The sequence below is a fragment of the Nannobrachium achirus genome (genome assembly GCF_963921795.1).
Source record: "Nannobrachium achirus genome assembly, chromosome: 22".
Taxonomy (NCBI): domain Eukaryota; kingdom Metazoa; phylum Chordata; class Actinopteri; order Myctophiformes; family Myctophidae; genus Nannobrachium; species Nannobrachium achirus.
Genome location: NC_137829.1, coordinates 23,257,705 through 23,285,086, shown reverse-complemented (window position 1 = coordinate 23,285,086; position 27,382 = coordinate 23,257,705). Strand labels below are relative to the sequence as shown.

General features: G+C 41.5%; 1 protein-coding gene across 1 annotated transcript in view; it reads left to right on the top strand.

Annotated features, from left to right (window-relative positions):
• Window positions 1–5,282: 5,282 nt before the first annotated feature.
• Window positions 5,283–27,382, top strand: part of scn1laa (sodium channel, voltage-gated, type I-like, alpha) — a gene marked incomplete at both ends in the record, with an annotated part of 28,259 nt that continues 6,159 nt past the window's right edge. Inside the window, 19 exons of the mRNA XM_080752769.1 lie at window positions 5,283–5,549; window positions 6,761–6,881; window positions 7,337–7,424; window positions 7,513–7,641; window positions 8,966–9,057; window positions 9,971–10,105; window positions 10,709–10,772; window positions 11,107–11,248; window positions 12,248–12,445; window positions 13,083–13,349; window positions 14,892–15,272; window positions 15,632–15,764; window positions 15,873–16,111; window positions 16,205–16,378; window positions 16,467–16,823; window positions 17,137–17,616; window positions 24,123–24,255; window positions 25,598–25,752; window positions 27,140–27,313. Coding sequence (XP_080608895.1) covers window positions 5,283–5,549; window positions 6,761–6,881; window positions 7,337–7,424; window positions 7,513–7,641; window positions 8,966–9,057; window positions 9,971–10,105; window positions 10,709–10,772; window positions 11,107–11,248; window positions 12,248–12,445; window positions 13,083–13,349; window positions 14,892–15,272; window positions 15,632–15,764; window positions 15,873–16,111; window positions 16,205–16,378; window positions 16,467–16,823; window positions 17,137–17,616; window positions 24,123–24,255; window positions 25,598–25,752; window positions 27,140–27,313 — 3,729 coding nt within the window. The remainder of the gene's footprint in view (window positions 5,550–6,760; window positions 6,882–7,336; window positions 7,425–7,512; window positions 7,642–8,965; window positions 9,058–9,970; window positions 10,106–10,708; window positions 10,773–11,106; window positions 11,249–12,247; window positions 12,446–13,082; window positions 13,350–14,891; window positions 15,273–15,631; window positions 15,765–15,872; window positions 16,112–16,204; window positions 16,379–16,466; window positions 16,824–17,136; window positions 17,617–24,122; window positions 24,256–25,597; window positions 25,753–27,139; window positions 27,314–27,382) is intronic.

Here is a 27,382-nt window from a genome sequence, read left to right as displayed (position 1 = left end):
CTTGGCATAGTGATAGAGGGTCATGCCAAACGGCGAAGAAACGAAACTCACAAACATTGTCGAATTGATTGATTGATTGAAGAATTTGTCTGTGAGTTGGAAGGTCCCTCATGCCTTGGCTGGGTTGGTTTGAGCAATGAGTATGAAGGATGCATGTGGACAATTGGATATTAACTGTGAAGAAGTAATTAGGAGCATCTGTGTGTTGTTTCAGGGGGGAAATGGCAAAGATCATATATGGAGATCTCTGTATCTGCCCATGTATGGAGATCTCTGTATCTCTCAGTCCTTGTCCCCTTTTATGGGCATATTGGTTGGATCGGCTGTTCTACTGAAATATGTTATTTGTACAACTGTCATGCATACATCATGCAACAAGTACAGTAACGGAAGGGGAAGTAGCTGAGAACGTAGGCAAAAATCTGAGCTATCCGTGTGCGAAAGTTGGAGTCTGTAGAACCAACCATGTACTGTGAGACCCGTGATGCTGACTCGGGGCCCCATGAGTCTCGACGTCAATTAGTGGTAGAGATAGCTCTGGCAACTTGGGCGTGGCGGCCTGGAATGGGAATGCCCATATTATGGACATATCTGGCTATGCCCATATACAGTATGGACATATTGTGTCAGTCTCATGTGGTCTGTGACGGTAAACATCTATGATGTCAGACGTCAGTCATTTCCATATTTGGGAAGATATGGCCACATTTTGGCCACATTTTGTCCAACTTAAACAACCAACCAGGTCTGTGCATTTCTTTGGTCATAGTTGATCCCATGCCAAAGCGCTAGCGCTCGCCCAGCAGTCTGCTGTCACCCAGGCGGATGCGTGCACACGCCCATGTCTTACTGGTTAGAATAGTTACGATTAATCTTTATTGTTTAGAGATTAAATAAAACAAAATTGGCAAAGCTTCATCCTCATAATAGATGCTCAGCTGTTTCCAAAGCTCATTGGTTATTTGCATGTGCTGATTCTATGGCTTATAGAACATATTGCATAACGCTTTTTGCATATTGCATTCCATGGCCCCCCGTATTGCTGCTAGCAGAAGCTATATTTTGTTGAAGGGTACACCCCCAGTATAACACTGGCATTTTTCCATTATGGGGGATTGAGTTAACATTCATACTGGCCTAAGGTCACAACCTTTCACTTTTATGTTGAGCAGCAGCCAGCAGGACAGATCTAATAATGTTAAATAAATCAACAAAGCAAATATGTTGATGTTAGAAGAACTAGCCAGAGGAAACAATTGTCAATCGTGACCATTTAGGTTCGCCTGTGCAAGGTTACAAAGTTGACAGGTTCCAGATAAATTGAAGTGGGCCTATTTGAAGCTTCAAAGTGGCAGTTCATATCTCAAGTTGTTTTAAATGAGTGGCGAGCAGATGAATGATACATACAGTGTTAGACGTTGGTCACCAAAGGTTGACCTTTTACATTGGACAGTAATTCAATGTTTGAAACCTGACTTGTACTGTAGCAGATCTACAAGCTCACAGATACCACGTTGTGAAGATCTGCTGCTTTCAGCCTATGTCAAAGGAATAATCAGTAACAATCTTGTTTTGGGTACAACATCCAAGCATGTTTAAGGATCCCTGTCTAAGCCTTATATGCCTTATACATTACCAGTAAGACTCCCTAAATCGGGAGATAAGCGACTGTCAGCGACTGTCATACACAAACTTTACAGGCAATGGTAGCCAATCAGGAGGGAATATGGGAAATGGGACAGATCCATGTTGATGACATGACTTTAGAGATACTGTGTAATGTGTTTAGCAAAAATCGGCCTGATGGTGGCGCTATATGGGACAGATGCATGTTGATGACATGACTGTAGAGATACTTTGTACCGTTTGCGTGATTTTAGGGCAAAATCTGTAGGAGCAGTGTCCAAAAATGTGTTTTGCAAGAATCTGCCTCATGGTGGCACTAGAAGAGGGCCATGTGAGAAATGAGGGGTGGAGGTTGTGGTTTGGCAGCCAAGGAGTGTGTGTGCAAAGTTTGGCATGGATAGGGGCAATGGTGGCGGAGTTATGAGTAGGGGAAAAGTGTGACGTGACGTGACTGACAGACTGACTGACTGACAGACGGAGGAGGTTTTGATAGTAACTGCGACCTGACGGTTGCAATAATTGCCTTTTATAACTAAAATGTAAAACACCTTAAATGTTTTATTTATTTTAGGAACAGTTAATCTTGTACTCAAGAGGGCCCGTTGCAAGTTGATGATGTAATTTGTCCATGTGTGTTACAGCCCTATGGAATGTATGGAATGCATGTGCTAATAAAACATATTTAAAATATTGATCTGATGCTCATATTATTATTAACCTTATGAAGTATTAAGTTGTTTTTTATTTGCACATAAATTCCATAAATTCCATAGGGCTAGACCACACATGGACAGATAATCAACTTGCAACGGGCATTGTTTGTCCCGCTTGAGTAAAAGATGAACTATTTCTAAAATAAATTAAATATTTAAGGTGTTTTTAATGTAGTTAATACATTTTAGTTATAGAGGGCAATAATGTATTAATGTATAATGTGTTAAGGCATATAAGGCGTATTGGGCAGGGATCCTTTTAAGCATACTTCACCACACCACTCAGAAACCCACTGAAAGGCACACAAAAGTAATTCATCCATTATATTGTTTAACGGGCGGCTGATCAATAATGACCATCAATATGATATAACAGCTAAGTTGCGGTACTTGATTCCTGTGAGAAAATGCATACCAAATTAGATTGTAACATGAACAGCAGTTCTTTTCAAAGCAAAATAAGACAGGGGAACTTTAACCCGCCTTCTAACAGCCTGCTAAGCCTACCATTGATTTGAGCATTAGTGAGGAGGACAGAGGAGGTTGGGTTTGGTGACTGATTAGTCATAGAGAAAGGTTTGAATCAGGTCAAGTATGTATGAATTAGTTGAGAGTTTATTAAAGGCAGAAGACGTATGCTGCACCGCTGCAGCCTTTCTCTTACCTGCACCTCTACTCTGTTTAACTGATATCTCTGATATCGCTGCTATTAATTGACCTGTGTGTTTGTTATGATTGTGTTGTATTTGTCTGATTCTTATCTTATTACATGATGTGGGACATGTCACACCCAAACCAGTGCTGTTGGCAATTAATTGACCTGTGTTTGTTGTGATTGATTTCTTGTATCGCAAATTGTGGAAGTGTTCTAACAGTGCTGCATACACCTCAGACAGAGGCTCTCAGTGACGTGGAACATTCAGAGAGGCAGCTCTCTCTGTAGTGCATTCATATTTAATATCCCATCGCTATCCTAATAGAGCTATCAGTCTCTGTCTCCCTCTGTTCTGTGTCTGAGTCTCAAGTAAAACATTGTTCCAGCTGGTGTTCCATGCGGCTCAAGAACGATGCAAGTTGGCAATGCGCTTGGTTATGCAATACCTGTTGTACCTGTTGTGAGAGTACCCGTTGTACCCCTCTGTCTGTCTGTGACTGTGCAGATTTATCGCAAATGTTGGGAAATCTGTTGATCCGACGACTTCCCACTTGGTCCTTGGGTCCTTTGCCGAAACAAACATCATGTTTGAAGTCGTTCAGTCCCGTATATGCGTCTGACCATATATGAGCATTGCGGTCGGCGGTTCTGGACAACCGTATCTCCATATATGCCTATACTGTATATGGGCATATTTGGATCGCTGGTTCTGGACAACCGCCTATCCGACTCAGCATGGCACTCACTTGGGTCGGTGGCGGCAATGTACATGCCGAGCTAGAAGTCGTGGTCTGTTCTTGAGATGCGCGAACGACAGTCTGACAGAAATTTCACGCATTTATTGTAGGATAATCGAAACGATCCTTGTTCAATTCTAGCTGGAAATCTATGTTGCCCTCATTATATTGAGCAAATACTGCCTAAAAGTTTTATTCATTTAAGAATGCTTGGGAAGTTGTTAAGAGAGCCAGATCCAGATGGAAGTGCTATTAATTCACATATCAAACCCTCATTCACTCCAGAGGAGTAGAGATCATTAGATCTTCATTTCCTATAGCTGGCAGGTAGGATGACAGGTATTTTAGTCTCATTCTTGATTTAATTTTATCTTCTCTGGCCAATGAACCAATGGACACCACCTCCCTTCTCTTCCATTTTAAGCAGATGTTGGCCTACTGTCTATGAGTGTTTTTTGGTCAGGCCAAAATAGAAAAGTACTACTATGCTCCCATAGTAAAGTTATTGAATTACAACCAAGGGTACAGGGGGGGGGATCATCTTGGCCCTTTCTCAGACAAAGAAGACTATACAAAGACACTACTGGGCCAGGTCACCTGACATATCACCCGAACCTAGTTGGCGCCCCATGAATTGATATCATAAATATATCCAGCATATAAAAGATTACACCACAATGCAAACCACCTGAAAAAATAGCACCTGTGCATGGTATCAAATACGACACACGTGCATATCTCCTTGTATGGGCCGTTATGTCCATGACGTTAGTTATCTCCATACATGGAGTTCCATGCTCATATGGACATACCGTGCTCAAACGGACACTCATACCGGTACATACACACAAAGCCAGACGTTGGAGCAGTTAGCACCGCTCAAAAAAAGGAAATCAGAGGAACACACCTATAGGGATGGGTATCGTCTGCGATACTTTTAATGGTATCGATTGCATTACGTCGATACTATCGGGTATCGGTTCACGTAAAAACGAACGATACCTCGTTTCGATACTCTGGAACGCACCCCTGGCCGGTCGCATCTGTAACAGTTGGGCTACTGAAAGTTTAATGCTCTCAGTCATTACTGTGGAAAATAGCTGACAATAGCCTATAATGTTTATTACTATGATGATTATCCAACATCTATACTCTCCGCTCCACCACACTGTGATCATCATCATCATCACCTCAGAGCAGTTAAACTTAAATAAAAAGTATCGAAAATGGTATCGAAAAGGGTATCGTATCGATTCCCAGGTATCGAAAAAGGTATCGTATCGTTTCAAAGGTGAACGATACCCATCCCTACACACCTATACACGCACACGTGCACGCATGCACACACGCGCACGCATGCACAGTTGCACACACACCTTTGTGTCTGTCTTAGAGTTAACACAGATTTGATTATTGTCGATTATTTCCCATGTTAGTGCTTCCAGCTTCTCAGTCAGCCTCTAATCAGGTCTCCTTGTTGTGTTCCTGGTCCCCTCAGCCTTTTCTCATGTCAGAGGCTAGCTGTTCACTCTGAGGGTGCAGGATGACAAGATGGCCCAGCTGCTTGCACCGCCAGGACCAGAGAGCTTCCACCCCTTCTGCCGCGACTCCCTCAAGGCCATCGAGAAGCGGATCGCAGAGGAGAATGCCAGGAAGCCCGCCAAGGGAGAGAAGAGAAAACACAGTGACGAGGATGGGCCAAAGCCCAGCAGTGACTTGGAGGCAGGGAAAACGCTGCCCTTCATATACGGGGACATTCCTGAAGGAATGGTGTCAACACCCTTGGAGGACCTGGACCCCTTCTACAGTAATCAGAAAGTAGGTGTGCGTGTTATGAAAGGAGTCAACCTGATACAATATCTGACAAAGATATATTATGATCTAGTCTCTGTTTCATGCCATTAAATTGGTATTATAGGATAGTAAAGGCTGTCCTTTGGCTGCCCATTGTAGCATGCATATAACAATATGCGTGTTACTTGTAACAATATAAGTGTTTTATGACTTACTGTAATAAGGTATCAATGCAATGTAATCAGATTATAAGGTCAAGTGTCATATTAATAGATCACTCACATACTTGTTTTGGCCAGGATCAGTGCATTATAATTAATATTCTCTTAGTTGTAATACATTATAATATAATAATAATAATGATGTAATAACATTAAATCTATGCAAGACATTTTTGCCTACACTTCCAGGAATGCCATTACTTAAAGCAATGACCACTTATAGTGACTTATAATCACACTATACCACATTAGAAGTTATTATAATCAATGCATTATACAATTATTATCGTGTATTAGAATTATGAGAATTATAATATACTATGATCCTTTCTCAAAATCTAATTATGTGGATCTCAGGATCTACATGGGAACAACGAAGCTCCAATGTGGATCGCAGACTTCATGATGACATATGACTTGGTGGCATAGAAAGTGTTTAATTTATAGTTTTCATCTTTGCCATAGCTGTTGTATTGTTTAATTCTCCTCGAGTTGGTGGTTCCCACCCTCGGTTTTGAACTAATAGCAAAGTAGCCACCATATCAATATGGTCCATGAAGATTGTGTTTTCTGGCACTGCTGTAATTCAGGTGTTGTCTTGGTGATGTTGTTATCCAGCTAAAGCCTTTGTACCTCACTGACAGAGAGACAAGCCCAGTGACAGTGATTTACAAGTGCTTTGTCATGAAACCACAAGCTATGACTCCTTACTCGTGATCTACAGATTATGTTTGAAAGGTGTGCTACGCATCTTCTGGTCTAACATCTCTATTGGATGTTGTGCTTTTAAAAGAGGAACGTTGGTATTGTTTTCTTTTGAGGACAGAATTTGGAGCTTTCTACAGTTCAGTTCACCCTCTCTATTTTGTATACTAATGATGAATATCTCTCTGTCTTAATATCTCTCTCTCTCTCTCTCTCTCTCTCTCTCTCTCTCTCTCTCTCTCTCTCTCTCTCTCTCTCTCTCTCTCTCTCTGTGTCTCATTATATCTGTCTCTTTTCTCTTTCCTCTAGACTTTTATAGTATTGAACAAAGGAAAGGTCATCTTTCGCTTCAACGCTGCTTCTGGCTTCTATGTCCTAAGTCCCTTCAACCCTCTTAGAAGAGTAGCAATTAAGATTTTGGTACACTCATATCCTTTCATTAAAGCATAAATCAGATTAGCATTGTTATTTAGAGTGGTTCTCAAAGTTTCACTATCATCATTTCACCAGCTAGAAATTGAAAGAATGTATAATAATAATGACTAATTGTGAAAGTTTTCTCTCTTGCCACTATTATCTGCCCACTTACAGTATTGTACAAATCTATGTTCAATCTAATCTAACCAAATGTGGTGGATTCTGCCAATGTTTTTCAATGGAGTGGACAGCCACACAATGCCAACAGAACACTCTGTTCCCACTGAAAAGCATTGACAGAATCCACTGCATAGGCAGAATAAAACCCTCCAAACGTCCTGATTTAGAAGACAGGATCTGTGACAAATCTGTGCATCTGGTATCCTATATTGTATATCTGCCTACTTGTATATCTGCATGTTGATTGTTGACACATTATGTTAAGGTCCTTGACAACAGCTTTCACAGCGTTCAGCATATTAATCATGTGCACCATCCTTACCAACTGTGCGATTATGACCTACAGTCAACAGCCTGACTGGGCAAAGAATGTAGAGTAAGTTCTCCTTGAAATAAAGCATACATATTATTAGCGAAGCCAGCAAATTATGGCCATGCAAATTAACACATTTTGTTTCTGACAGGTACACGTTTACTGCCATCTATACTTTAGAAGCACTTGTCAAAATGTTGTCTCGAGGATTCGTTGTGGGAAAGTTCACTTTCCTGAGAGACCCATGGAACTGGCTGGATTTCTGTGTCATTGTCATGGCGTAAGTATCTACTGTGGTTTGTGTCAATGAACTGCTTAAAGGGCTGGTTCTCCCCCAAAATTACTTCTTCATTGATTACTCATCCCATTGAAAACGTATGGATGTTTTTTAGTTTTTGTCGCATTCCTATAAGCCGATAATTTGAGGAGGCTCTTTGTGTCTCCATAGGGAACAAACGAGACAATTTGTGTCCCCATTGGGAACCACTGCTGGTCATCAAATTATTGGCTCAGGAATGTGACAAAAACAAAACAATATCCATGCATTCAAGTCTCCATGGGGTGAGTAATCGATAGGAAAATATATATTTTTGAGTGAATAGTTCCCTTTAAGAACTATTTTATACTTTGTTGTGTGATGGTGTAGTGTATCCATCCATCCATCCATCCATCTTCAACCGCTTATCCGGAATCGGGTCGCAGGGGTAACAGTTCCAACTGAGACCTCCAGATTTCCTTATCCCGAGCAACTTCCTCCAACTCCCTCAGGGAGTATACCGAGGCGTTCCCAAGCCAGTTTGGAGATATAATCCCTCCATCTGGTCTTTGGTCTGCCACGGGGTCTCCTCCCAGTGGGACGCTTATCGAGGACCTTCCTAGGAAGGCGCTCCTAGGAAGGCGCTCCTAGGAAGGCGATCCGTACTAGATGCCCGAACCACCTAAGCTGACTCCTTTCCAAGTGTAGGAGCAGCGGTTCTACTCCAAGTCTCTCTCGGGTGACTGAACTTCTCACCCTATCTCTAAGGGAGATACCAGCCACCCGTCTGAGGAAACCCATTTCGGCCTCTTGCACCCGCGATCCCGTGATCTACAAGTCAACATACAGCAATGCGATGCGTTGTGACTATTTTTGAAAAAAAGAACTACAATAACCATAATTTACATTGTAAATGCAGTTGAAGGTGGAGATTCAGGTGGAGGTGATCTCGTTATGAATATAGCTGTAGAAATTTAGATACATCCCCATAGTAACAGGTCATTAACACAAATGCTTATTAGTATAATGTTTCCTTTGTGAATATGTTTCCTACTGTATGTGTTTCCTATGAATAAAAATCCTGTTTCCCTACAGGTTTGTAACTGAGTTTGTAAACCTAGGCAGTGTTTCAGCTCTTCGCACTTTCAGAGTGCTGAGAGCTTTGAAAACTATTTCAGTTATCCCAGGTAAGCTACCTAGCATTTGACAGCTGATTGCGTGTGGGATGATGCCTCCTGCAGCCACCCCCCACCCCCCTCTTCTTGCCCTACCCTTTGCACTTGCTATATTGTTTTGTCATGGCGTCTGTATGTGTGATCCCAACCCCACCCCTGCCCCCTTATTGCAGATATGTCACAGAGTTTGTGGACCTGGGCAATGTCTCAGCCCTCAGAACATTCAGGGTTCTCCGAGCTCTTAAAACTATCTCAGTCGTCCCAGGTGAGAGCCAGGTTAAATGGACGTGGCTACAGTCTGTCCATCATCCATCCATTCCATACGTCTCTACTCTAACAGGCTCTAATTGATGATGTCATTGCTTGCTTGTCGTGTCACAGTGTGAAAAAGTAAAATCAAGAATGTTAATTTAACTATGAAAGTGAAATTTCTTAAAAAGAAATGGACAGGCCATTTGTATACAAAATTAACATTCCAGATTTTGCTGTGTAGCCATTAAAAGCAGGAATATAAAACTGCAAGAATCTTTGTGGTTCCATGCTTTTAGACATACTTTTTCTCATTTGTGTGTGCGTGTGCACGTACGTGTGCACACGTGTGTGTGTGTGTGTGTGTGTGTGTGTGTGTGTGTGTGTGTGTGTGTGTGTGTGTGTGTGTGTGTTTCCCCCTTATAATAATAATATTATTTGACTGTGTAATCTGTGGCATGTTTGTTGAATGGCTTTCACTTTTCCTTGCTTTTATTCCTTCCTTGGATGGATGTTTCCATGTGGTCCCTGCTTCTAACTGAGATTGGTTAAAGATAGTTACGTTGTTTTTTGTCTGGTAGAGTTCATGCCTAAGCCTAACTGTTGCATGTATACTTGCATGTGCATACATACTAATTATTAACATACTAATTATTAACTCAAATTGTGTTGATATGATGCATGTATTCATGTATTAGTGACTTCACAAATTAGTGTTCTTGCCATCTTGAATGTAATGGTTTTTTTTTCAACATTATTTGTTATATAGGAAGCACTACAAATGTGCATCTTGTGTCTTGTAGTAAGGATAGTGATAACAACGTTTTACTTTATGGAGCTTGTGTCTTCATGCTGGAGATTGTACTTTTCATATTTGTTTGTTTTTTATAGTATTCTGATTCAGTAACAAATGGTGCCGTCTTTGGCAGGCCTGAAGACCATTGTTGGTGCCCTGATCCAGTCAGTGAAGAAGCTATCTGATGTGATGATCCTCACGGTCTTCTGCCTAAGCGTCTTTGCCCTCATAGGGTTGCAATTGTTTATGGGCCATTTAAGACATAAGTGTGTGAAGAACTTTACTGAGGCTATGAATAACCGCTTCAATGACACACCGTTTGAGGAATGGGCATACACAAATGGGACCTTGAACCAAACAATAATAAACAATTTCTGGACAGAACACATCAATAATAACAGTAAGCTATTTTCTTTCTACTGCTACTACGATATATACAGTACATGCTCTGATGAAGGAGAGGCAGAAATGTAAGCATTTCTTTGTCTGACCAAAATAAATTGGTGAAATTGAGGCTTTGTTATATTGTATCCCTTGGATATTGAGCCTTCTTTAAGTACATATTGATATTGTTGCAACATTATTTTCCTTCAGCGATGTGGTGTGGAAATTACCTAGCTTATGTCTAACATACCAGCCCTGACAAAAATGATTGCAATTTCGTATTTTAAAACAAATGTGGACACCAGAGAGGTAAAGCATGGGTTACCTGTTGTGAAGGATGGACAGTGAGCCAAACCTGATTGCAAAATGTCTTTCAGTAAATGTTTTAGGTACAGGGTACCTCCTAAAACCTACATTTGAAATTGTATTATGTCTGTGGACCCACCATGGCCATTTGGTCAAACACTGACTCTACCTCTGTCCTCAGGGAATTACTACCGCCTTGAGGAGGGAAAGGACCCGTTGCTTTGTGGAAACACCACCGCAGCTGGGTATGATTTACCCCAAATATTAGACGATAATGACGGATACAAAAAATAACTCTCTCTTATCTGTTTATCTGTGTTTTTGCGCTACTTCCAGATTTTGAGCCTGGCAAAGATTTTATTTGAACATAAAGGATATGTGTTTTTCCCATTTTTTGTCACAGTTGTCCCATGTATCTATCTACATAATCCATCGTTGTCAAAACATGGACAAAACAATACTTTATCGCAGTTAATATTATTGCACTCCATTAAAGTAGGCATACTTTTATACATTGATGGAACCAAAATGTGACAAAACACTGGTGGCACTCTTTGACAGGCTTTGTAACCATTGCAGGCAATGCCCGGAGGGTTTCTTCTGTGTCAAAGCGGGAAAGAACCCAAACTACGATTACACCAGCTTTGATTCCTTTGGGTGGGCCTTCCTTTCTCTCTTCAGGCTAATGACCCAGGATTATTGGGAACTTCTTTACCAGCAGGTATGCAAGGAACATAGAGGGTGGCTAATCAAATATAATGAAAAATAAAAACTTTGCTTATATTTGAAAAAGTGTATTTTATACATAAATATTAAGAACGTAATACCAGTGAAATTGTCTATTTCATTAAAGCACAGTTTATATCAGGTAGTGCCAGTTGAATAGATCATTCAGGCTGTCTAGCACCAAGGGTCAGAGATACAGTATGTACTCATCAAGTAGCACTGCATTATATAGCAAATTATATAAGAACAGGTTCGTTATTTCGATAGACTACATCCCATAACCTTGTTTTACAATTAGCTAGTTTGCTGTTAGGCTAGCGAATGGTATAACTTCACCACTGATCACAACAGGCATACAGTAGTTGAAAATGCGTTCTTACATACAATATAGTCATGAAAGAAAATATTGTCTGTGTCCTGTTCAAACTAATTTGTTAACAATGTGCAGGTGTGCTTTTGCTCAAAGAGACAAAGATGAGTCCTGTTGTGCCTTGGGCAAACACAAGATGAATGGCCCTTAAAGAGAAGAATGACTCACTTGAATAGGCTTGGCTTAAAATCCTACTCTCTGCTAAAACAAACAATAATCCAAAAAGGTCTCGTGAGAGGTTTTCTATTGCACAAGGGACAATTAGGTATTCACCATCAAGCTGTCCTTGATGTGAATGTTTTTCTGTGCATGCATGAAAATATGCACAATACTGCCCTGCTAAAACACTACGTTGCACCTGCCAAAAGGCTGGATAAGTTGTGCAATAATTTATGAACTTCTCATGGTCACGGTGCAGAATAAAGTACTTTAGCCTAGCCAGCCTAACAGCTTTCTCAGTGATTGACAATAATTATTTCCATAACCTGCTCAATTAATTGCAGAATTAATTAAATGTCTACACTTATAGCTTCCTACGACAAAGTATAAATAAAATGTTAGACTAGACATTTGACAAATTAAAACTAAATGTAAAGCAAATGATCAACTGTGTCTTCTCTGCAGACACTGCGAGCATCTGGAAAGCCCTACATGATCTTCTTTGTGCTGGTAATATTCCTGGGTTCCTTCTACCTGGTCAATCTGATCTTGGCAGTGGTGGCCATGGCCTATGAAGAGCAGAATCAAGCCACCATTGAGGAAAATGAGCAGAAAGACATAGAGTTTCAGGCCATGCTGGAGCAACTGAGGAAGCAGCAAGAGGTACAGCATTAGGCCATGGACTTCTCAAACTTTTACATTTCAAGGACCCCTAATTTGGTATTATGTACTGTTACAGACTGGCATGGGATAATTTAGCTGGGGACCCCCTGAAACACCCTCAAGGACACCTTCAAGAGGATTCCCAAAATTTTTATTGTTTTGTTATAAACATACATTATCAGTCAATAATGGGACATGTAAAATGAGGAAAATAAAAATTTAAACATTTACAGTATATGTTAACAACGATCATGATTTACAGTATATATCACACAGTTTACTAATCTTACACTGAAAAGGTGTTTTTGTCGAAAGGGAAAGCACAGTATAATATAGCCTTAAGCTCTTTATGCCAGGCCTCGAGTTGGTTGTCCAGAACCGCTGATCCGACTGATATGCCCATATAATACATATAGATGCCTATATATATTATAGGCATATAGAGAGATCCGGTTGTTCAGAACTGCCGATCCGACCAATATGGCCATACCCGGTATGGCTCGACCAACTTCTAGTTTGTTTAAGAGTGCGTGTTTGTGTGTGTGTGTGTGTGTGTGTGTGTGTGTGTGTGTGTGTGTGTGTGTGTGTGTGTGTGTGTGTGTGTGTGTGTGTGTGTGTGTTTCTCTCTCTCTGCCAGGCAGTGGCAGCTGCAGCAGCTGAAAACGGGGAGGTCATTGATGGAGGCGGTGTGACGGGGAGTTCCTCCGATGCCTCCAAGCTCAGCTCCAAGAGCGCCAAAGAAAGACGCAACAGACGCAAGAAAAGGAAGGAAGAGGAGGGAAAACAGGGCGACGAAAAGTTTCCTAAATCCGAATCGTCTGACAGTATAAAAAAGACTCGCTTTCGATTCTCCATGGATGCCAACCTGCTCTCATATGACATGAAATGCTCCTCTGCACATCAGGTTTGGTATTATCTGTTTGATAAAAGACCCATTTTTGTTCTTTGTTCCTAGTATTGTTCAGTGTTTTATGTTATGTCAATCCACAGATTTCAGGTAATCCATCCAACTTGTAGGTCGACTATTCTCTGCCGTTCTCGGCCTGACAGCATCGCGTAGGAGGGCAGAATTTAGGCCTAACTGTAGTCCTGCAGCTGGCAGGCCCATTTCCGGTTTTCCGAGTTTTCCGGTTTTCCGAGTCCCATAGCTTTGTTTGATTGGCTCCTCGGGAGATTTGAACAGGAAACAGTTGACACCTAGTTATGTGTTTCCCATTCAAATCTTCTGCCAAGCCAATTAAATGAAGCTATAGGAATAAACAGTATTTCATGCTCCTCTGCACATGCTTAACTACACTTTAGGGCCTTTTCCACTGGCCAAGAACCGGTTTGGGTTCTTTCTCCCACCTATGGGACGGCAACTTTCTTGGAACCTTGGTTCGTTCTTGCGAACTGGCTGCGAACCAACTTTTACTGTTCAGAACCAACTCTGTTCTCGGTGGAACGGTTCTCCGGAACCGGTCCTTCCTGGTGGAAAAAGCCCCTTTGTGTAGTTAAGGTAGTTGCTGTGCACTAAAACTATTAGTTTAATAATTAGCCCTATTCACGGCCCGCCCACTCAGCATCCCCCTGTCACGTTTTGAAGGGTAAAACCCTGCTAAAAGCCTATAGAGTTAACACAGAAATCGCAAATATAATGCAATTTCCGAATAGTAAAGTATAAAATACGGCTAGCATGATCAAGAACACAAGATAGTAAAAGGCACAAAGCATTATAATTTACTTTACCATTCGAAATAATGATTTGTTGGCTTCCAGCTATTTCTGTTATAGTTTCCCCTTCTAAACTGACATCAGCACCAGGAATTTGCTGAGTGGGTGGGCCGTGAATAGGGCTAATTCAGCAACATTGGGCATAGGGGCAGCATTGGCCCTATCTTTTGCTATATTATCAGCTGAATGACTATAATGACATGCCAAAATAGGGATGTCAGATTGAAAATGGTTATCACAACACTATCATCATGTTGACTTATGCTGCCAAAGGAACAATGTTTGTCATCATCATCATCACCATCATCACCAAGATGCCTTTTTCATTTTGCCCAGATTTTTTGTCATCTTTTTTCATTGCTTTGTATCATCATCATCCATCATAACCTTTATCTCTTCATATGCTCTCATCTTAATTATGATCATCATCATCATCATCATCATCATCATCATCATCATTACCACCATTATCAATATCCTTTTTAGTAGAATCATCAACAATCATCTCCGCCATGTGCTGTACCACTGCATTTTCCTTGAGTTATATTTTTACCACGTCTCTTCATGGAATACTAATGTTTGCAATATTGCATACAAAGATCATCATCATCATCAACATCATCTATAAAGGGCTGTATCTGTCCTCATCGCCATCACCCCTCTTTTAAATTTCATTCGCGTCGCTCACAACATGTTTCAGTGAAAGCCAGTGAAGAATGTCTCTCTCTCTCAGTCCTTCTTGAGCATCCATGGACCGCTGTTCTCGCCCAGACGGAGCAGTCACGCCAACCTTTTCGGTTTGCGCGGCCGCGCACTCGACATGCACGGCTCTGAGAACAACTTTGCCGACGACGAGACCAGCACCGTCGGGGACAGCAACAGTCGGAGGGGTTCCCTGCTGCTGCCGCGGAGACGCGACCGCCGCCGCAGCAGCAGCATTGTGAGCCAAAAGAGCCTCTTGTCGAACGTCCTGCGTCCGCCCAACGGGATGATGCACAGCTCCGTGGACTGCAATGGGGTGGTGTCCCTGGTGGGCGGGGCATCGCTCCCTACGTCTCCTGTGGGACGTCTCCCGCCTGAGGTGACCGTAGACACAGCATCTAGCGATGACGACGTAAGGAAGTGCGCATTTCGGCCTTTGTCATCGATGTGCTTACAGTGTGATTTTCTTTTAATACCCTCTTCTTCCCTCACTATTTTGATATGCTTTATATGTTTTGCAAATGTGTCCATTTAGTGAGTGACTAATAATTTCTTTTACATTTTACCGTCGAACAGATCTGTTTTTCTTTTGAAATTCAACGTTCAGCACTCTCTATGCCTTCATCTTCATCATGTGTTTTATTTTTGTCTCTGTTTTTGGGTGGTGAAGCTTAGCTCTCTTTATTTTTATTCATTTGTCCATGAAGGTCAATGTCATTCCAAAACTTGTAATGTCTTGGTTGTAACACATGCAATGTTTCTAATCTCTAGGATGACACCGCCGACGCAGAGGACGGAGAAGGCAAATGCAGAACCTGCTCGGAAACTATGGACTTCCTGGACAGCCCAAAGGCCAGACAGAGAGCGTATAGCGTAGCTAGTGTTATAACGGATACTATCGAGGGTGGGTAACAGACATTACCATCCTGACACTGGCAACGTGATGACTTTCATCATATTATTTAAAATACACAACTGATAATACATAAACACTCTCTCCTTTGTGCATCAGAACTTGAAGAATCGAGGCAGAAGTGTCCTCCTTGTTGGTTCAAGTTTGCCAACACATTTCTAATATGGGAATGTTGCCCGAGATGGATGAGGATAAAGAAGAAGGTTCAAGTGGTTGTGATGGACCCATTTGTTGACCTCGCCATCACCATATGTATTGTCTTAAACACAATGTTCATGGCCATGGAGCATCAACCAATGGACCCCAATTTCTCCAACATGCTCTCTGTGGGGAATTATGTGAGTGGCGCGACTTTGTCTTTTGTTCTTAAAAAATGTGCATTGCGAATACACTTTATCCATTAAAAGCTTGGATTTGTCTTTTTTATTTAGGTGTTCACTGCCATCTTCACTGCTGAAATGGTCTTTAAGATCATTGCTTTGGATCCATACTACTATTTCCAACAGGGATGGAATGTTTTTGATAGTATAATTGTCAGCTTGAGCCTGATGGAGCTTTGTTTGTCCAACGTGTCTGGAATGTCCGTCTTGAGGTCCTTCCGATTGGTAAGAGCAACCTACCGATACCAATATGTTTACTTCGCTTTTTTTTATCTTATACATCAAAACTGATATTTTATTTCCCCTCACACAGCTGAGAGTATTCAAGCTGGCTAAATCATGGCCGACCCTCAACATGCTGATCAAAATCATTGGGAACTCAGTTGGGGCTTTGGGGAACCTGACTCTGGTGCTGGCCATCATAGTGTTCATCTTCGCTGTGGTGGGCATGCAGTTGTTTGGCAAGAGCTACCTGAGCTGTAGGTGCAAGATCTCCGACGACTGCAAGCTGCCTCGCTGGCACATGCACGACTTCTTCCACTCGTTCCTCATCGTGTTCCGGGTGCTGTGTGGCGAGTGGATCGAGACCATGTGGGACTGTATGGAGGTGGCTGGGCAGACCATGTGCCTCATCGTCTTCATGATGGTCATGGTCATCGGCAACCTGGTGGTACGTTGTTTCTAAGCATTGCTTTTGTATTCATGGTTGTATGTTTGTAACTTTTTTCTTACTTATTTAGCCTTTTTAGTTTTACCTCCTTATTTTTGATGCATAGGCCTAGTAAAATTCCCAGTGTTCATTTAACTTTGAGGACCCTATTTTGCCTGACCTCACATCATTTTAAGACCAATTTGGTGGCCATGGGCGCACCATTTTCCAAAATAGGGATTGATATTATCCATATTTTATAACCGATTAACTTGATTAGGTCGATTAACCCCAAGGTGAGGTCATGAGAAGTCATTAAGTTGTTATGTGACAGGTGCTGAACTTGTTCCTGGCCTTGCTGCTGAGCTCATTCAGTGCTGACAATCTCGCAGCGACAGACGACGACAGTGAAATGAACAACCTGCAGATCGCCATCGGACGCATCCACAACGGCGTCGCCTTTGTCAAGTCCCTGCTTCGCCGTGGCTGCCGCAGCGTCTGTTGCAGGAAGCGAAGGCGGAAGAAGGGCGAGGACAAGAGCCTGGATGACCTCCAGCGGCCTATAGGACACAACCACACCACCATGGATGTCATCAAGGACTTTTCCAAAAACGGCAACGGGGACGTTACAGGAGTGGATAAAAACGGAGACAAGTACATAGTCAAGACCATGAGTGACGATTCCATCATGTCCTTCATCCACAATCCCAGTGTGACGGTCACTGTCCCCATCGCTGACGTTGAGTCAGACTTTGAGAATCTTAACACGGACGACATTAGCAGCCTCTCCTCGGATATAGACGGAAGTAAAGTGGTGAGCATGCCTTAATTTCATAAGCACCCTATATTGTTCCCTGTACAACAAATATGGGGCGAATAGCCTATCTACAAACTTGCTTGTACAACTACTATTTTCGCCATATGTTTGCCGATTTTCAGCGAAGGTTTGCCTATTTTGGCCAAAATATTTGCCTATTATGACATGCCCAGAATAGGGTCCCTATGTGGTTAATCTAGAATTCCATGACAGCCAATGTCATAAAGTAAAGAGTTGACGAAGTTTTTTTTTATCATAATTATAAAGAATGGTATGGATCATGTCCATGCAAGCTGTACTTAGAGGGATAGTTGCTTGATTCAATATTTAAATATTTGATATTCATTTTATCAGACACGCCCACTTCCTATACAAACCAATTGTAACTTCAAACTCCATTTTAACCATGACAGATTCATCTAAAACACCCATGGAGGCAGTGTTTTTTAAATTACTTTTTTCATTTATTTGTTATATATTTTTTTATTGTATAAAAACGATTTCATTATCCAAAATAATTATTAAAATTAAATGAAAACAGTAATTGAGCAGTATGAGTCACCAGAACCAAGAATGGGTGTTTTTGATGAATCTACAGTATCATGGTTAAAATGGAGTTTGAAGTTACAATGGGTTTCTATAGGAAGGACAAGGGAGTCTAATACAATGAATATCAAATATCTACAGTAAATATTGAATCAAGTAACTTAAAAACTGTCCCGGGTGTTCCCAAAAGCCTGATTAGACGATAAAATGACCCATTTTTCTTTTTAAAGTGAAATATCCCTTTAATACGCAAGTAGAAATGACTTCCATTCAAATCCCATTCAAATCCTGTTTACGAAGCCTATCAGAGCAGCCAAATAAAGGGGAGTCAGTGGAGGATACTGTATACTGAACGTGTGTGTCTGTGTGTGTGTGTGTGTGTGTACATGGATGAATGTGTGCGTCGGTGCTTGCATACTTTTGTGCGTGTGTGTGTGTGTGTGTGTGTGTGTGTGTGTGTGTCTGTGTGTGTGTGTGTGTGTGTGTGTGTGTGTGTGTGTGTGTGTGTGTGTGTGTGTGTGTGTGTGTGCGTACGTGCGTGCGTGCGTGCGTGCGTGCGTGCGTGCGTGCGTGCGTGCGTGCGTGCGTGTGTTGTCAAGTGTGTGCAGTGTTGTATACAGAGTGATTTCGGTACTGGCTGTGGTTCTAGGCGGATGCGTCTGTTGTTTTAGATAAGTCAGATGTTAAATCGCAGTGGTCATGTTGAAGCACTTAGCCCACTGTCCATGGCAACAAGAGGATGAGCATGTGACATGCCGTCTCCCCTGGAGACTCCATATACCAAGACCCTTTAACGAGGAGAGGCCACAGACACAGGAAAATACCAGTGTTCAGATTACATTATTTGCCATTTAAGTCTGAGTGCTTGAGAGCTGCATCCTCCTCTTGCTTTGTTTCTGAGATATAGACCCATTTCAGCTCTCACTAAGCGTGCAAAGCTGGACTGTAAAGCCAGACTTATAATTTGTCGTATGATGGTGTTGCAGCAAGCTGAAAATAGCCGATCTACAAGCTCACAACACGTGGCATCGCAGTGCATTATGAGCATGTAGAGCGGCTGTGTTTGATACACGACACTGTTGTACGATGGGAGTATGAATAAAGCATGTCACTCATGGCTCTGTATGTTAGGTAGTTGCTGCTGGCTGCCAATTGTTTTCAGGTTTCAGGTTATTTTTCATTGTGATGGTAAAATACGGAGTTTCATTGAGCCGCGAATGTGCTCTCTCTTTAAAGACTTTTGATTATAACCAAAGTGTTATTTATTTGGAAATGTATTTTATGAATTGTAATGCGTTTAACTCCTTTTGTTACTGCTGCTGCTTCACAGATGCTTTCCTGCTTTTCAGTGAGAGGAAACTTGTAAGAACACTTTAATGTACATACCACTAACTACTGACCACAAGTCACATGGAAGCCATTTTGCTCTCGTGTCATACTCTGGGCTGGGCGTTCCCACCCCCACCTTGGCCTGGAGTATGACATGAGCGCAAAATGGCAGCTGTGTAAATATGGTCAATTTACCACATTCAACCTATTCATTGGATTGCTCGGGTTTCTTTGTGTGACCTTATCTCCTCCTCCTCCTCCTCTTTGACTTATTTGGTTTCGCAGCTGTTGTGATGCTGTGAGCTAGTTTTATTGATTTTCATTTCATTTATATTCATTTGACAAAACCCCGGTTCAAAGTGAACAAGCAGCACCACTAACCTAATGACCGGGATTTATAATTGCTTTCTTCTATTTATTTAGTTTGTTTTGTTGAGGAGGAAGGAGATTGTGGGCAGTCATTGATCACAAGGAACAATGAGTTTTGCTTTGTGACATCATAATTCATGTACCAACTCGTGGCATTTTCATTTGACAAGTATCACTCATCATGAACACATCTTCTTTTATATACAAGCCATTGTATATAAACAATTTCCAAATAAAGTTAGCCCCAGTATATTAAGCATTGGGATTCCTAAAATAATACTGAATAAGAAGATCTGTAACTTAAATAACATGCAATCTTTCCTCAACTATCAAATCGATGTGTATTGTAAAGAACAGTATGGATAGAAGGAAGCTTAAAGCGTATAGCTGAAGTCTATAAGTCAGGAGGGCACATTGAGTTTTAGTGCTTACACTATATCATAGTAGCATGCTTACATCATTCCCTGTTCTACATTAGCTGGTCCCTGGGCAGCTCAGTGTTGCTGCATTCTCCAGGAAGGCATTCAGGCTGCTTTCATCCCAGAGCTATTAGCTGACACACCCTAAGTAAAGTACACAACAGGAGGTTGAAGGAGAGACCATGTATTATAGCTGCTGTATAATACTGATAGTGTTTACATTACACTGCATTGTGGAGTATACCAAACCTTTCTTCAATCAAGATTCAAATGTGATCTGTAGGCCTATATATAATATTTTTGCTGTTTACGGTCGATGTACTGCAGTCCTGCGATTCCCATTTACAGTAGGCTACAGTCTGTAGTATGCTGATGATCCTATAGTTGAATATAAATAATTATTGTGTGACTTAAGTTGCTAGAAAAACCACAACGGTTTATTTAAAGCCCCATAGAAGTACTCTAACTTGATTGACTCACCTTCTCTTTTATTCAATTAAAGTCCTATGTTATCTTGTCTGGGAGTGTTGAATTTCCACTCTTGACTTAAGAGGAAGTGATCAGGCAACCAGACCACAGTTCTGCGGTGCAGACTCCTTAATGCTTTCTATGGCCAGGTGCAGAGCAGCGTTTTTCAGATGTTAAGCTAAGGTGGATAGCCTTACTTAAAATCTAATCAAAATGAAACTCACCTATACAGTTCAGAAAATGAACATGTGTTTCATGTAATTGGTTTATTTGAATTCTGGGAATCTGGATTCAAATGTAAGATAAGGTGCTAAAAAAAGGTGCCAGACATGAAAATGCTGAAGCATCTCATCACGCTTGATTGAACCATTTAACACATCTGGTGCCAACCCCGAGTTTCCCGAGTTTGTATTGGTACTAGTCAGTGGTGAAAGTGAGCCGCAACGGCCGGAACCCCCGTTCCGTTAAAACATTCGGGGCCGGAACGGCGTTCCGTTCAGAAGAGGAGAAGCCAGCTGTCAAAATCCCATGTTAAATAGCCAGCCACAAACGCACGTCCAGGAAGAAAACAATAGCCTATACTAAAGTCAGATTAACATACAGTACACAAGTGTTACTAGTTATATTTTCTGATAAAGTGCTTCTAAATTATTCCCGTGGGTTTTTGTAGGTCAGTGTGATCCAGTCTGTTTGCGTTTCAGCGTTTGTTTGACACGGAGCGAGTGGGTGGGACGTTCGCGAACGAATCGAGTCTTTTGAACGGCTCTTTGAAATAAACGATAGGATTCGGTTCACAGTAGGGAGCCGTTCCTTTCTAATGAACAGTGGTGGGAAAATTACTCAATTTCTTTAGAAATATCAATACTGCAATCAAGTAGAAGTTTGGAATGTTAATGTACTTGAGTAGTAGAAGTATCGAAATGTAGGCCTACGTCTTTTGAACGGCTCTTTGAACGGATCCCAGAGATCCGGCTCACTTCAAAGAGCCATAAATCTCTAGGAGGACTCGTGTCTGTGCCTGCATGCGGCAATAAATGCAGAATAGACCAAAATGATTCAATTCTGCATCTGGAAATGGGAGATGTAGTGGAGTAGAATTAAAAGTATTGGAAATACTCCAGTAAAGTAGGCTAGGCTATACTTAAAACCTGTACTTAAATACAGTACTTTAGCAAATGTAGGTCTACTTATAGTCCAGTCATTTTAGGGTTAGACCTAGAACAAATTGCAATAGTAGCAAACTCAACTGATTTTGTATCCTCATTATGTCCTTAGTGAAGGAAAAAAAGTCCCAAGGAATCCCACCGGGGCAAAGTTTTGAAAACGACCTATCTACCTTCACTTACTATACACTACAATATAAAGGAAAAAATGACTGAAAGAAATCTGCTTTAAGTGGGATGTGAGGGGTCTAACTAGGGGTTTGTCATCATGCTGAATCCATTGCAGGCATTTGTTTTGCACAAAAAACATTCTGTGGGCTAGAAATGGCCTTAGAAAACAATACACGTATGGGTGCGTTTTCATGTTAGTCGGAGGCCTTAGGGTTTTTTTTCTCGTGCTAATCAGTCTAAAAGTTCAAAATTTTGCACAGATGTAGCCCAGGGCATGCTCTAATGATTTAGCTAGGGCGCCCGAGTCTGCAACATTCGGGGTCGCCACAGCGGCCAAATCAAGTTGGGCTCCCATCGACTTCAGTGATGAAAAGTAATGAGTCATCACTTTTAAGAGTTTTGTTGGTGCTGTGGCGACCCCGAAGGTCGCAGACTCGGGCGCCCTAGCTAAATCATTAGAGCATGCCCTGAGCTACATCTGTGCAAAATTTTGAACTTTTAGACTGATTAGCACGAGAAAAAAAAAACCCTAAGGCCTCCGACTAACATGAAAACGCACCCATACGTGTATTGTTTTCTAAGGCCATTTCTAGCCCACAGAATGTTTTTTGTGCAAAACAAATGCCTGCAATGGATTCAGCATGATGAGAAACCCCTAGTTTGACCCCTCACATCCCACTTAAAGCAGATTTTTTTTCAGTCATTTTTTCCTTTATATTGTAGTGTATAGTAAGTGAAGGTAGATAGGTCGTTTTCAAAACTTTGCCCCGGTGGGATTCCTTGGGACTTTTTTTCCCTCACTAAGGACATATTGAGGATACAAAATCAGTTGAGTTTGCTACTATTGCAATTTGTTCTAGGTTTGGCCTAATTTTGGCCTAAAATGACTGGACTATTAGTTACTTTAGATAACTGGTTATAATAATATTAATAATAATATATATAATAATATAATAAATATAATAATAATAATATATATATATATATATATATATATATATATGCTTACCCTTCTGTATGGAACAATGAACAATATGAAGAGGCTTATTATAGAAGGGCAGCAGGTGGGCCTCCCAAAATGCAGTTTTCTATGCATTTCAGGGGTTTTGGAGGATTAGAGCCTCCCAAATTTGTTTCGGCCAATTTATGACAGTTCCGGCAAGAATTTCAAACCACTTTCACCACTGGTACTAGTGCTGTGCCAACCCCGAGTTTCCCGAGTTTGGGCCGTTTTTGAAAAAAAAAAAAAAATCCGTTTTTTCAAACAAAAAAAAAAAATCAATTTTTTTTTTGGACCTCCAGAAATGTGTTAGGCATGATCGCGATCGCGAAATTGCATGTTTAACCCCCATACCAACCCATTCTTTCAAACATGGCAGCCATGTTTGTTTACATCTGAAGAAAACATAATGTCTCATAAATCATGAATGCCTGAACGGATTTCCAAGCGGATTTTTTTGTTTGAAAGCTGTGAACAGCCTGCACACACGTGGTGCATCATCTAGGCATGGGCGTGCACTTTTTACACAATTGCACAATTACATGGAAGTCTATGGTAACCATGGCAACGCGGGACATTGGCCGGAAAAAATCATTGCAACATAAGTAGTGACTTCATATCCATGACACATCTACTGCAACAGTAATTAAATTGAAACCGGTTTTCACTCAAAGTTGAATGCTAAATGTCCATCAGCATGTATGACCATTGTTGCACGAAATGAGACGACTCTTGATGAAAAGATATCGATTCTGCTTACAGTAGATATAAGCAGGTAGTCTTACATCACTTTAGTGACCCATGTCAACAGATGCTCAGACTCATGTACATTCAGTGAGTTCAGTACAGTTATCAGCTGGTATTTGAGGTGGCATATTAAAGGCACCAGTGCGGGTCAACTTTTAAATTGTCAGAGTTGAATAAACACTTAGTCCTAACTTATAACTTGGCACTGACTGTGCTAGCTTCCCACACCATGGTAATAGTTGGACTAACTCTTGTTTTGTGTGGCTCCAACAGCTAATGATGGATGGTGAGGAAGACGACGATGAAGATCAGGGCAGCTCCTCTGAGGGCAGCACAGTGGACATCAAGATGCCAGGAGAAGGAGGGGAATCCCTGGACCTTGAACCAGAAGAGTCCATGGAACCTGACAACTGTTTTACAGATGGTGAATGGCACAAATTGACCATATTTGTAGTCCTCCAGTCCAGTTTATACTTGTCTCGACTTGTTTCCCTCCTTGTTTACTGTTAAGCCGGTTTTCCATATGCATGGCCCCACTCCACTCCACTCCACTCCACCCCACACTACACACTTGTGTCGGGTTTTCCACTACAAGGAACTGGGTATAGTGGTGTGAAAGTGGTACTAAAACGGCTCCACTCTAGAGTGGGTCCGGGCTGGTCCAAGTGAGGCCAAATCAGTGACATATACACGCTGTTGTGTCTTTCAACACAACAACTTGAGACAGATTTTAGTTTGCAGTCACGGCTGCAAATCAAATATAAAAGGAAAGCCTGTTTGTTTTATACATCGGTTTATAAAGAGGTCGATTACACAGAATTGTGTTCCCCAGCCCTGCAGTTGAGATACCACGAAGCACCAAGAACATATTAACCAACACAAACAGTGGACATAGGCTATATCTATCGTCGCAAGTCGCAAAAATCAACGGCCAATGCGTCGGCCATCCGTTATTTTATTTTATATCTACAACTTTCCAACATCCCATCGTGCATTGCGCAGAATGTGCAGGCAAATCTCAAAATAAAATTTGAGATCTCAGTGAGATGTCTCCTGTGTTGAATGGGGAAAAGACTACATGTACTACTGTTGCTGCGCTAGCATGTATGCTAGCGCAACTAGCCTCTACATTGTAGCTTACTTCTTTGTGTAGTTTGGCCAATAGTTATTATTTGACCATGAACATCCCGACGTTAGTCGTCACTATAGTTGTAAAGACTCAATGAAGACCTGTGTGAGTGTGTGGCATCTAAAACATTGTCCACTACATCTCTAAAAATAATTAGCGCAAGTTAGCGTCTCCGTTGTGTTTGTTTACAGAGAAAGATCCTAGATCCATATGTTGAAGAAAGTCGAGGGGAGGAGGGTAGTGGGGGGGGGGGGGGGGGGATATTGTACTGTAGTGGAAAACCTACATATGAAAATGCGGTGCGGTGTCGTGTAGTGTAGTGTCGGGCTAAAAACTGGTATGGAAAACCGGCTTTAATGAATAACAAAACTAACACATAGGTCTATAGAGAAGTTCAACATTCAGCAGCACGTTAAGCAACCGTCATCCAAACAGTGCTACAGCTGCTCACAGAAAATAGCTAATTTACTACGGTAGCTCACATCCCACTGTAATGTGACACACTGTGATCTTTTAGATCTGCTGTTTTCACCAGATTATTGGTTATTGTTGTGACATACACCAGGGTTCATGTAGTTATCCTGGCCTGGCCAGAACCCCATCTCACCCTGTAGGCTACTCCTTTGTCTCTTCTCAGGCTGTGTGTTGAAGTTCCAGTGTTGCCAGGTGAATGCTGAGGTGGGAAAGTGGAAGATGTGGTGGACACTGAGAAAGACCTGCTACAGGATAGTGGAGCATTCATGGTTTGAGAGCTTCATCATCTTCATGATTCTCATGAGCAGTGGGGCGCTGGTAAGTCTGAGTGATTCATAGTATTTCACAGTATTTTTATTTACTCTCATCTCAAGCTGTGCGGCAGCTACTTAGAACACAGTGTAGAGCTGCGTGCTTTAACCACTTTCATATTGGTGGCCTTTTTTAACAAATGTACCGTAAATGCAGGGTACAGTAAATAAAAAGTATAAAAACTCATCTGATGAAGGTCATATGGGACGGAACTTAAGCTTCTTTTTTTTAAAGATTTGTTTTGGGGATTTTATGCCTTTATTGGATAGGACTTTAGACTGACAGGAAATGGGGGGAGAGATGGGGAGCGACACACGGCAAAGGTCGTCCGGATCGGGAATTGAACCGGCGGCAGTGACAGGCATCCATGCCTACAGTATGTGGAAATGCCTAAGTGGTATGCGCCTGGACCAGTAGGCCAGCAGGCACCCTGGAACCTATGCTTCTTGAGCGGTGCAAACCGCTCCTACATTTCACTTTGTGTGTATTAGTACAGATCTCCATGTACGGAGTGAGTGGTGATTTTTTTATTACTAGAGTGAGAACTCAATGGTTTTCAATCTTTTTAGAATTTCGGACCATATTTGATACAATCCTCAAGGATCACGAGTTGCACACCGGTGTCGTGCACCTGTACAAGATATAGCCGATCTACAAGCTGATATACAGTGCCTTGTGAAAGTCACTTTTTCCATATGTTACAGTCTTATAAAAAATGGATTCAATTCATTTTTGTACACAGAATTCTCCACACTATACCCATAATGACAAAATGAAAAAGATTTGAAAAGGGGCGCCATTGTCATGTCACTCCCCATCTCTCCCCCCATTTCCTGTCAGTCTACTGTCCTATCAATAAAGGCATAAAAGCCCAAAAACAAATCTTTAAAGAGAATGATCGGAAAAGAAGAATGGGAGAAACTGACCAAAAAGTTTAGCATCATACTCAAGAAGAATTGAAGCTCTATTTGCTGCCATAGGCGGTTTGTGATTTTGTCATTTTGAATGTTTAACACATTTGCTAACATTTCTAAAAAAGAGAGTTTTAGAATACTGAGCAAAAAAAGTAATGTAATAAGTTTTTGAATAAGGCTGTAACATGGTAAAATGCAATGCTGCGCTGCACAAGCTACGCACATGTGGCCTTATGTATACAGGACGTCACGTGACAAAAATAATAGATATAGCTAACACCACGTTGCACCATGATACATTGTTAGCTTGTAGATCTGTTCTTTTTGTCACAACACCTTCAACCCGAGTATGTCTTGGTGCACATTGATAGCACACAAGAACCTCATTATAGCACCATATGATTAAGTGAGTTCTATTATTCATTGTCCTCTGGCATTAGTGGGACCTTACCTTACCTTGCTCAAAAAATCCCATTCAGGCATTTGAAGACGTCTACATAGAGAGGAGAAAGACTATTAAAACCGTGCTGGAGTATGCGGACAAAATCTTCACCTACATCTTCATTCTGGAGATGCTGCTGAAGTGGGTGGCTTATGGATTTGCGAAATACTTCACCAACGCCTGGTGCTGGTTGGACTTCCTCATTGTAGACGTAAGTACAATAGGCCCCTCCCCCTCCCAGAGATTACCATTTTTGAAGCAGTTCCATTTACTTATCGTG